The 12,370-nt window shown below is 37.6% G+C and overlaps 1 protein-coding gene across 11 annotated transcripts in view; it reads right to left on the reverse strand.

The window, feature by feature from the left end:
* The window catches only part of UNC79 (unc-79 homolog, NALCN channel complex subunit), a 112,428-nt gene that overhangs the window by 31,550 nt on the left and 68,508 nt on the right, over window positions 1-12,370 (reverse strand). For all 11 annotated transcript variants that reach the window (XM_026849014.1, XM_026849019.1, XM_026849018.1 and 8 more), the window contains 8 exons: window positions 11,939-12,022; window positions 10,300-10,402; window positions 8,349-8,489; window positions 4,312-4,350; window positions 3,242-3,354; window positions 3,070-3,155; window positions 1,915-2,088; window positions 74-142 (listed from right to left, as the gene is read on the reverse strand). In XM_026849014.1, the coding sequence (XP_026704815.1) occupies window positions 74-142; window positions 1,915-2,088; window positions 3,070-3,155; window positions 3,242-3,354; window positions 4,312-4,350; window positions 8,349-8,489; window positions 10,300-10,402; window positions 11,939-12,022 (809 nt within the window). The remainder of the gene's footprint in view (window positions 1-73; window positions 143-1,914; window positions 2,089-3,069; window positions 3,156-3,241; window positions 3,355-4,311; window positions 4,351-8,348; window positions 8,490-10,299; window positions 10,403-11,938; window positions 12,023-12,370) is intronic.

The raw sequence follows: 12,370 nt of genomic DNA on the forward strand, positions 1-12,370 counted from the left end.
AAGAACACATTCATAAGAGTAGAGCAGGCTGGTTAAACCTGAGGCAACAGAGTTTTATCTTCTTGGAACTTACCCTGGTGGCACTAGTGGTAGGTATCTTCAACAAGCAAATCATGATTCTTAAACTAGAATCTAAAGAACACTGTAAACATATTTAAAGGCAAAAAAAAAAAAAAAAAAAAAAAAAAAAAAAGAGTTAGTAGCTTTCTGTGCACGTCTTGCTTTTATTGGTAGCAGCTATGAACAAGTTACAGCAAGTTATATTTTCAAGTAAAAATGATCCCTAATGATTAATATTTACTTACCTTGCCTAAACTGGCTTATTCTTGAACACACAATCATACCCCTTCAATGGTAACAGACAATAAAATTTCACTAAAGGGCTAGTTTAGAAAAGTTAACTATGCTGCTTTTAAGAGAAAAATTTCCTAGAAATATGTTTACACTGTAATGAAAATGGATTGGGTATAAAAAAAATTAAAAAGTGGAGTAGCAGGAGATACACACAATCTACCTAATTTTTTATTTCTGTGGTTGCCCTGGGCTATGACATTCTCACCCACACTCCAAGACAGGGCTGCAACTCACACCCTGTAACATCAGAATGCACCCTGGCAAAAGCTGTTCCAGGGGCCTTCTGGTGTTTTGCCATATGGTGTGATCAATTTTTCTTCTGAGTAATTCACACAGGTTGCAGCACTGAATGGAATTTTCAGGGTCTATCCATTGTCTTGCCTCATCCCTGCTGCAAACATCTATAACAAAAAAGAGTTACTTACGATCCTAGAGGAAGGAACAGGAGACGGAAAGTTCAGGAGCAAGCAATTGTTTTACTTGCATCAATAATGATACCTCCCATGAATAAAAAGATAATCGGAGTAAACACTCCATCTAAATATTTTGTGAATAGCAGATATGCAGTTGGAACTATTGAGATCCAATTAATTTCTTTTTATTTATTTCAGATAGACAAGATGCAACAGATTGCAGTGGCTAGTGCACAAAGGGAATGGTTATTGCCTTGTTTGGCTTTGTAAGTGATGCAGGATAGTGCCTCAATTTACCAAAATCTGAAGAGTCTTCAAGATCTGACTATTGCATAATAGTGTCAAGGAATTTAATATCATTCATGTAATTTGGTGGTGACACCCTATTTAAAAGACAAAGTCACAAAGTTAGATTTTGGATCCCTCAGCTCACACTGAGCAACACTGCTTTGCACAGAAGAAATTACTACTGGGCTCATTCATGCCATAGGAAATGAAGTCAGAATAAGGACATCAGAATTCTGTGTTTACTAGAAAGACTCAGAAAACTTTTTACTGTGTTTACTGAGAAGACATCTAGATATATACACACCAGAAGATAAGATCCCTCTGTACGTCCTCTGAGCACTCAGAAATCAGAATCCAAAGCGTCTACATTCAGTTTCCGCAAATATATTCTGATTACAGCCAGAACTACAACCTGGTCAGCCAAACAGGCTGGCTTCACTTCCCCGTAGTCTCAGTTCTCTCTGCCTGTCTGACTATTGTATACATTCAGCAAATTAATTAGGTGCTGCTGGTCTTCTTGAAAGTTTTGGGGTTTTTTAAAACCAGATGGATTTTTATGGCAAAAATGCTGATTCTCTCAAATGCAGTATTCTAATCTGACAAGGACAGGGCATGGAAAATGTAAAGGAAAAAAGCCAACAGGGGTGAAGAGTACCCTGGTCAGAGTTGTTATTGTTACCCAAAGAAAATATAATTAAAGGAGTGGGTCAGACATACAATAAATCCAGTCCTTGGGAAATATTAATTGAATCATTAGAAAATATTCACAACAACCCGCTCTGATTTCTCATCCACAGCTTTCCTACTGTTATGGTACACCCTGAGCAATGGCAGTATAGGTCATTTTAGATATACATACCTTGAGTGGCAAAACACAAGGGAGTTTAGTAAGGAAGGTCTGAAACTGATTACTAATTGTGGTCCAGAGGTTGCTGGGTGAATCCATTGGCAAGGCTTCCATAAAGGTAGCAATATTTTCCAAACACCGTAACATTGCACCTCCTGCTGGTAAATTCTTTTTGTTGTTTAAACCCTGGGAAACAAAACGAGAACTGTAAATAAATATACACATGCAGAAATGGTCCCTTAAACAGTATTTGGAACTGCTGAGGTTAATTTGTTCAGACCAAATACTACTTACTACTTCTCTAATTCTAATGATAAAATGTTGTGCAGGGAATTTGAACTGTGTACATGACAGTTAAGTCTAGTTTAGTTCCTAAAGTACTGACCAAAAGTTTGAGCCAAACTGTTATAAGCAGGGTCCTAACTCATAATCTGCTTAGACTAGCATGGTAGGAAAAAAAAAAAAAAGCAGATCTCAGTGGATTGCCCATGTTTTCCTTTGGGCAGCTTTAAACAAGATTGGTTCATTAATGTCCAGTAGACTATGTATGCTTTTTTGGCTTGTGTACTAGGGTTGGGTCTAGAAAGACATAAGCAGTTTTAAAGTGATGTCAAAATCTTTGTATGAAGTAACCACCATCTTCCTGGAAGAGCAGGATACGTGCAAGTGACTAGTGCTAAGGGGAGGACAAAAGTCATGGTAGAAACAAGCCAAGTGCATAGGAGGCAGTCAGTAAAAGGCAGGCAGTAAACCTTCAGACTAGTTAGAGAAACTGCCATCAGATACAGGGGAGAGGAAGAAATGAGATGTATGAGCAGAAATGTTCCTGAAAATGAGAAACAGTGCTGGGGAAAGGGATGGCCCACACTACCAGTGTGTAGGACAGCTCCAGGAGCTGCTCAGAGAAAAAAACAAAAACAAACAAACAAAAAAAAACACCACCAAAAAAAAAACCCAAACCAAACCCCAAAAACTATCAGTGAGAGCAAGACCCAGAAGGAAAATGGTGAGGACAGGCTAATCCTGCTTCCAGGGACTACAAAAGGAAAATTCACATTGCTTTTGGTGATGCAAGTTTGAACTTTTAATGAATGAGGAGAAATGATCCAATATGCCTGACAACGCTGATAAAACTAGCACCTTTAACAGAGCCAATTGCCAACATACCTCTAACAGCTGGCTCAGAGCAGCAATGGAACTCAGCTCACTGAAGTCCATAAGAGATGTGGCCAAGGTCCGTAAAAAACTTCCATCTGAAATTTGAATGACATTTTTGCACTGGCTGTCCATACAGAGGTAACCAAGAGGGTCAGAAATGCACTCAAGTACCACACATTACCTTTAATATTGCTCTGGAAGAGCTGGGGGAAAATGCCATTGGGAGCCAGCTGATGGAACACACAACGGAGGAACTGTTTGGCCACACCTGCAGCATTTCCAGGGATCATCATGCTGAAATGAAGGGAAAGAAAAGGAAGAAGAAAGAAATTGCATTGCAGATTAAACCATTCTCAAAGCTGACTACATGGAGAAAATAAAGATGATCCTATTCTTTTTCATTTTGGAAGTGTTCAGTTACGAGTGAGACAGTCAAAACCAGAAGTGTCTCAATCCCCCAAAACAGTTCAGCATGTTGATTTTTATTTCAGCTCGACTATGTAGAGCTGAAAAAGTTATGTACACATACCTGAAATATTTAAGTCTCAAAAACCAGTTACATTTTTCCTGACTCTCCAACACAGTTTTACTTGTGAGTCATCTGAGTTTGAAATATAATCCTGCTCTCACCTATGGTATTTCAGTGATACAGGATGAGGTTCTTGGCTTTTTATCATAAAACATATGAACCACAGGTAAACACACACATTACAATATTGATTTGCCTCTTGCAGTTTCCTTGAAGAGATTAATTACTTCTTAATTACTCATAAAATTAATGGTTTCATTTAAAAAGCTGAAGTATTTACTCATAAACTGCACCTCTTAACATGTTTTTCAGCTTCCCAAAATAAATTTATCCTATTCAGCATCTGATTTACATAATGAGACAGGGGTTCTCCATGGCCAAGGATGATTCACTTGATTGAATGTATGAAGATAGTTTATCAAGACAAATACTGAGCACAAAACAAGCTTGATAAGGCTGCAGTGAAATTGCAGAAACAGAAGGCATCTTTAAATTATGTCTGAACCTGAGTTTTTTCTAGTTCAATACATATGAATATGGGTTCCTATTCATCTTCAGAACACGAGATATTTGAAACAAGTGGGAAAGGACAGGTTTTTCCTCTTACTCACAAACCTTAGAGAAATTTTTAAAAAGTTAAATTTAGTTAATTTTAGGGCCAGGAAGGATGATGGTTTAGATTAACTGTTTCATTTTGGCCAAGGTATCCTTTGCTACCATACCTTTCAGCTTGATTAGAAAAACTGGTACTTGATGCCAACCTAGAATTTAAAAAAAATAAAAAAAAAAAAGTGAAGCTCATGTGCTTTTTTTGTGTTTCATTTTTAAGTAAGCCAATAAAGTATCATTTTCTTTTAAATAACAAACAAGAATTTTAAAGAACATTTAAAATGTCACCAGAAAGGTCTTCTGAAGAGCACATAAATTCAGTCAAATAATGTTTGCATAACATACACACTCTGTTCAGTCTTGCAGTCTCACAAATACTTAAGAGCTCTAAAGATAAATCTACTTGCCTCCCTGTACTAGCATGAAGATAACAAAATAGAGCTATTGCCTTACATGCACATCATGGATAATTACTAACCTAGAGAGATTTGGAGAAAAAAAGATTGCCAGAAGCTGCCTACTGGCTGAATTGTTTCTGATTAACACAGCAACACAGACTAAGCCAAAATTCTCTACTTGGCAGCCTAAAGTGAGGCTTCTAGTTCCAGATTTTGGCACCTAAATAACTGGCTTAATTTCAGAAACACCAAGTACCTACAACCTCTTAAAAAGTCAGATGAGAACCCATGAGAAATCGGATCTCAAAAATCAGGTCATTTATTTTAGCACCTAAATATAGACTTTAAAGCCAAATATGGGCATTCAGTGATGAAAATCCTGAACACAATTTTAAAGCAAAATCATGCACTTCAATATCCAAGACATGTAAACACATAGAATATCAAAGCAACACACCTTTAATAGAAGAAGCCACTAAAAAGCAGTTATAAAGATGGACACTGGAAGCATCTCTTACATGCGAAATACCATGCAATTTTTTACTTTCATCTGCTGCACATTATTATTTCAGTGGGTGTAAGTTGGTAAGTATAAACAGAAAGTTCACAGATCTATGCTAATTTACATCTGCTGATGATCTGGCCTTCACTGTTTAGACTCACAATCCTTTTAGGTTGGATTTAGCTGCTGCTCAATCCTCTGTCAGACTCTATTCTGAGGGCAGTTTCTTCTCTAGTCACTGTTGCAAAACCCAAAAAGGACCCTACAGCAGCTCAGTTGAATGCATCAGTGTAAACTAAAAAGGACAGTGATTTTCATTAACGATGCATGACAAACCAGGGATGCAGCATACTTTCAACAGTGCAATCTCAGGATGCATGATGCAGGGATCTGAAGATTATATTCTCTTCAACTGTCCCAGCATAAAACAGAAAGATTCATTAGAGTCCCTGACTCCACTGTCTTTAAGAGGTGTCCACACTAAATTACAACACATGAATTCTGGTCTGCAAGGCTAATTCTGGGTGAAAATAGGTCTGAAGCTACCTTCAAGCAATACAGACCTTGATTCCGGAACAACTGTAGCACCACCTTACATTAAAGCACATGAGGATTTCTGGAGAATGTACTGAGACTAATCACATGCCAATGGACATTCCATTTATTTTCAAACATCCTCTAAAGCACAGAAATACAAAAGCATAAAATATTTATTCTAAAACAAATTAAAGTCCTTTGCAATGTTTTCCTCTCCTTTTGAATGCAATAATACAAGTGTGGTTTTTATGATAAATGAAACGTTCGGTTTCTAACTCTGGAAAAACTTCCTGAGACATGAACTACACTAAATACTTGGGAACATCTGAAAAACTTTTAAAAATTTACAGCTTGTGTGTATTTATCATTACTACTCTAAATATTTTGTTGCACAAAGGCCACGAACCCCCCATTTTTACCTCCACTTTGCAGACCACAAAGCAGAACAGTAAACGGATGTATTCAAATTTGTACATGTTAAGAACAGAAGTTAAGCTTTTCAAAGCTCTTCACTACCTCAAAAGCCAAATGTCACTTTCAAACAGGGCTCTGATGCTTGGAAAGCTAAACTTCACTGGAAATTAATTAAATAAGAATGAACAAGTCAAAAATCTGATTCAAGAACTCGAGCAAAATTTAAGTGCATGCCAGAGTCTTAGAAACATACAAATCTCTAATTGTCAGTAATTTGAACACAGAACTTTTTACCTTCTGAAAATCCCAATAGATGCCTACCTATATCTGTGGGTACCCAAATAAATTTGGAAAATTTTTCTGTGTATTGTTTAAGGATTCTGAAAGATCCGAGATTTCCTAACTCCTTGCCTCCTCTTCTAAGCATGAAAGTCATAGTTCTTTTTCTAAGAATAAAAATACAGTAAGTCTAATTCATTCTCACTTCTGCTGTCAGATGAGTATTTGGAGGTAATGACACAGCACTGCCTGATGAAAGACAGTAACTTAGGTTATACATGAGGGACCTGAATGCCTCTCTGCTTGTATATGCTACTTACTTTGCATGTATTCAAAATTATTCCTTTGTGGGAAGCCTCTTACTGGATTTAGGATTTGTCAGAAATGACAGCCAGTAGGAATAACACAGGACATTTTGCAGGAATATCCCATGTTGCATGTCATCTGTTGCTCTAAAACAATCGGCTGTCTCACTCCAAAGACTCAGCATTTCTTTCTCAAAGCACAGAAAAAAGGTAGCCCACTTGGCCCTCATCCCTTGATAATTTATCTTCTAAATCATTTACTCTCTGTGGCTTTAGTACTGCTGTATTTACAAGAATCGTACAGAATTGATGGCATCTGTCTAAATTAGAAACTTTGTCTCCATCAGAGTTCAGTAACAGTGACAGCAGGGAATTGCAGCCTTGCACTTCATGGAAATGGAGGACTTGAATAGCTTCAGTGTTTAAATGGAATTAGGAGGTAGTGGAGAAAAAGAGCTGTGAAGAACTGTGCCCCTGAAGAAGTCAGAGTCAAGCAATTTTTACTTCAGTCATGGAAAAGAACACAGAAATGTAGAGCTGTGCATCATTTCTGCACTTCTAGTGCTGCTCAGAACTTTATTCTGAAACATCCCCTACACATCCCTCCCACCTCTTAGGCAGGAAGATGTGGAAGTGGCCAAGGCAGGAACTACAAGTAATAAAATAGTAATGGTGCACTTCAATTATCCTATGCACACTGGTGTAAGTCACAAGAGAAAAATAATAGACACCAAATGTTGAAGACCTTACCAGAGACAATCTCATATAGCAGCTGGTTAGGAAGCCTTCATAAGGAGATGCAAACTCTTTAGTTAGTCTAAATTAGCATACAAAACATGGCTGAAGAGCCTGAAGAGATTCAGGTATGCTAATGAATGATCATACCTAAGGAGTCAACAGTCCTCCAGGACCGACAATATGCAGAAAAGCTGACCACATTTGTGCACTGCTTCCAAAGCAGGAACTACATAGAAGTGAAAAATTCTGTCAAAGCAGCAAGAAGAGGTAGCCAAGAGAATCCAGTCTTTACAAGCACAGAAACTGTTTAAGAACATTACATTGGAAGCACAAGGGCCAAGATACTCCATCTGTTAAGAAAGACTTCAAGAGAGCAGAAGAAAGGAAAGGTGAGGGAGGTTATTAGAAAGAAGAAAGCTTCTTTCAAAAAGCTGAAGTCATGTCTCAAATTAAAGCAGAAAAGAGCATAAATTCTGACAAATCCAATGTAAAAAAAACTACAAGAAGGCAGACCAAAAAATAGTTCAAGAAGCAACTAGCAGAAGGAATAAAAACTAACAGTAAATTTTTCTTGAAGTAAAAACAGGATCAAGAAGCACACCAACTGCTGCATCAATTGCTGTTCAGGTAATAAACAGGGCACTCAAGGAAGGTAACAGTACTGCAGAAAAACCTAATTAATTCTTTATATCACTGCTTACAGTGGGACAAGCTGGGGAGATTTCCAAGCTGGAACCTTCTTTTGGAGGGTAAAAGGGGAGGACATCAAAGTTGCTGCACAGAATTGAAGTGACAGTGTGGAAGAAGTTACATAAGAAATTGATAAAATGATGAGTAACAAAGAAGCAGACAGAACCAGATGTTATCCACTTAAGAGTTCTAAAATATGTAACTTCATATAGTGAAGTTTATGTAAACCCAATTCCAAGCACAAAATTCTTTCAATCATATGAGAGAGAGGAAAGTCCTGAATTTACCTTCCTACAGACTGCATGATGTCCAACAGCAGAGGAGCAGCCAAGTCTGGACTAAGGTGAATGAAGGTTGAGAGCACAACTATGGCCAGGCCTAGTGTTTCTTCATCATATTCTTCAAGAATAGCCCCACAGTCATGGCACCTGTAAACAGTTTTAAAAACGGATATTAACAAATTTAAAACAAAGAATTACTACATACACATATATTATGTCTTTTAAAAGTACTATTATTTGGTACATACGATTCAAAACTTATTTAGAAAGATAATGTAATTGTGATCTTTCTATAATTAATAACAGTCCATGGCTTTCAAAAGTTAATAAAGCTTCTCATGGCTTGCACTGACTGTTTCTTCACTGACAAATGAAAGAGGACCATGGGGCAGGCCTTGCTTTGGGTTCTTCATTGCTAATTGTTAGCCATTCCCCTCAATGTATTGGACTGCTTCTGTTTGCACTGTTCAAGACAAATCTGAAGCAGTGAAGTCCTCAGCAATGTGAACACCAGCCAGTTCATGCAACTTGGGCTCAGGCAAGGGCTCAAGTCCCTGGCATTCTTCTATTAGCAGCACAGACATGAACAATGACACTCACAGATTATCTTAAAGAGATGGAACAATTTCACACTGTCCTTCATGTTGATCATAATTCATGACTGACAAGTTAGACAATTAGGAAACAATGATCTGATTGGTTCCCACCATAGTTATAGCTATTAAGAAAGAAATGAAAGGACCTCTCAGGGGCACAGAACCTTAGATTTCAGAAAAGTCTCCCAGGGCAGATTTGCTGCTGAGACACGCTTCCTGAAATGCTCAGAGACAACTAACTGATGAAGTTCTGAAAGGGCTCTGTAAGGTCTAATTATAAAGGGGATGTCAGATTTAGGAGAGATGAGACAGGCTTTCACAACCTACAAAAAAGGCAATCCAACATGGGAAACTGGCTTATATCAGCCCAGTAGGAAGGCTTGCTTAATTTGACTGATCAGTTGCTAATGACTCCAACAGATTATGATATTTTAACCGAACGGAATTGTATGGCCAATTTTCTTATCTTTGTTACTGAACAGAAATATGCCAACAAAGTCATGGAAGTCAAGCTCACCTGGTCTGTATGTTTACAGGTGGGGCTAGAGTTTGCTGAAATGGCCAAAAGAGGTCCCAGAGATAAGTCTAACTTTTAGGATGCCTCACTTTGTCACATGATAAGGTCCACTTCCAGTCATAGCCTGCCAATAGCACTATCTTTCTCCAGAGATCACCATGGCTTGTCTGTCTAATGGACTGAGTGCAGGAGCATAAGGAAAAACTTCTGGTTTCTCTTTCCCAATTTTTGACTATGCATGGCTCCCTGCTAACTGCTTTACTTTTCAATTAAATGAGTACACTTAAGTTTAACACTTCCTTCAGAGGCATTTTAACCAACCAATTAAGGTTTGCAGCTTTTGGGATCATTGACTATCAGCATTAAAAATGCTATATTGGTTACACATGATTACACATAAACAGTTACCTATTTCAACAGAAACCCAAAGCTCTTTTAAAAACAGCTTGCTTTTTTTTTTTTTTTTCCAAAGGCAAAAGTAATTTCTGATGTATCATGAAGAACCCTTGATTTAAAACAGCATGGAAAGTGCTTCCCCTGCCCTCCATGCACACACAATAGCCTGAGTCATTATTTCACCTGTGCAAACTCACACAGGTCCTACTTAATTAAAAGTACATCTTGCTGGCGGCATTTAGAAAATGTTTACCTCAAAGTAAAAGAAATAATTAAAAAGCTTAGCACAGAGATATATGATAGAATGGACTGTATATTAGATATATATGTATATTTTATGTATATATATATTTATTATGTATATATGTACATATGATATAAAGTATATCTATACTTGGCCTATTTGAAGTTCAACTAGTTCTTTGAAAGGAACAGAAAAAGAACTTACTTGTCAGTCATCACAATGGGCTGGTCATCAGCAAATTCTTCTGGTGCAGGTACAAACATACTGACAATACTGGGTGCTGACAGCAAGCTAGATTTTGTGGCACCTTAAGACAATTGGGGGGGAAAAAAAAAAACCAAAACTCAGTAAACTGAAATCCAAATTGCTTGAAGAGCAGAGTTCTAAAGAAGAGCCATAATGGTTTTACTGTACATAGAAGTAAGAAATAAAGTGTACATACAAAAGGATATATAGCACATTCCTTGCTTCTGCCAGATTATGACAATTACCTGGAACTATCAATTTTAAAAAACCCAACCAACCAAACAACAAAACACTTAAAAAAATCCTTGGTAAAAAGATAACAAAGAATGAAAATTCCAGGAAGGTAGATGTAATTTATCTACTCAGTTTTCACGGAGAGAGGATGATTCTACAGTTGCTATGAGACACCAGAATATCTGCAGTTTTCCACCATATTTCTTGGGAATTACCTTCCCATAATTCTTGGTGACATGAAGAATGAAGTATGTTCTTATGTCTCAACAACAGAGCATAAATCTATTCATATCATCCCTAACGAGAGTCATAGGAGAGAAATCAGGAAAGGCCAGCTAAAAGAAATAATTCCTAAGGAGATGAGAAACACTGAGAACATTAGAGGGCTGATGATTAGAAATGCTTTCTGTTGAAAACCTTCACAAGCATCTTTATTGTGCAAAGCTGAGGTGTTCAGTCGGAGGCACAGCCACTGTGATCATGACAACATGTGGAGTTCCTTTTGCCTTTGGTACTTTTTGTGCACCTAATTTCTGACAGAAGCTTGTTTCAATAGGAAAGGTTATGTATGATGGAAGATTCAAACTCTTGGCTTCTCTGAGTTCTGTTTTTCCAAATTACAGCAATACAGGGTAGTCTGACAGTCTAACATCTCTCCAGGATGGTGGTCTTCCTACCTTAGTCCCTTTGTTTTCATTAAGCAGACAACAGCAATAGCAGAAAAAAAAACCATACAGGAGAGCAACTGTCCAGCTAGTCTGGTTAAAAAAAACCTCAAGAAGAATCATCACTCATTCATGAGCCGTCAGAAAATTGGATCAAAGCTACTGTGATGTATGAGGTATGTCATTCATCTGAGATGTCTTGTGATGATCATTCAAATAGCAGCTTTGTTCTCCAGGTTACTAAAACAGATTGATACTCGATTTTTAAAGAAAAATATCTCTCTTAGTTGCCACATGTAGCTGACAGGAGACAGCATTACTCCTGTTGCTATACAGTTCAGCTCCAATAATGAATCCAGGGACCTCAGCTGGTAGACACCATCATTATGTATACAAGCTGTCCCCAAAGGCATCTCATTCTAAAGACCAATTTATGAAAAGTTGATTTTGTGAATCAATTTTCAGAAGAGTAGCAATGCCCTTTTGCTGACAATTCAACCATAGATTAAGTAATCCACTACTGACTTTCCTGCTGGTTGCTTCAAACTTCAGATTCAGATTTAACGTTAACATTAACCTGTTCTGATAATATTAAACTATGGAAACAGGGGGAAGCTTCTCCACCTGAGCTAGGTTCAGATGGAATTTCCAGTGGCAGACTTAGCAGAGAGATCAGGTCAAATGGACACTGAACTAACCTCTGATCCTTAGTGGTGGTCCCTCCAAGTCGGGGTTTAGGCAAACAGGGACATTGCAGAGCCGCTTTCCATGCTGTATCTGCTCTGTGAATAAATACAGAACTTTAGTCTCCAGAATTATGAATCCAGCACTTGTCACCAGCACCACAAGTCTTCAACACTTAAAACAAGAGAAAGACAAATACAACAGCTACTGAAAAAAACAAAGAAAAGACTTAATTTTTTTAAGCATAAGAAGGAGGGGAGGAAGGGAAGGGGAGACAAAGATTTTAAAAGTCCACAAAGGAAAAAGATAACCTAATACCAAAGGAGACATTTTAGAAAAGTAAGTGGTCATTAAACAAGAAAGGAAGTGCTAGCCATATAGATTCAACAAGATATGGAATATATGAGTCACAAAAAGAGAAAGACAATGTTCGGGAATACCAAGAG

Source organism: Athene cunicularia, assembly GCF_003259725.1.
Source record: "Athene cunicularia isolate RWA chromosome 5 unlocalized genomic scaffold, athCun1 chr5_part1, whole genome shotgun sequence".
In the NCBI taxonomy this organism is placed as follows: Eukaryota; Metazoa; Chordata; class Aves; order Strigiformes; family Strigidae; genus Athene; species Athene cunicularia.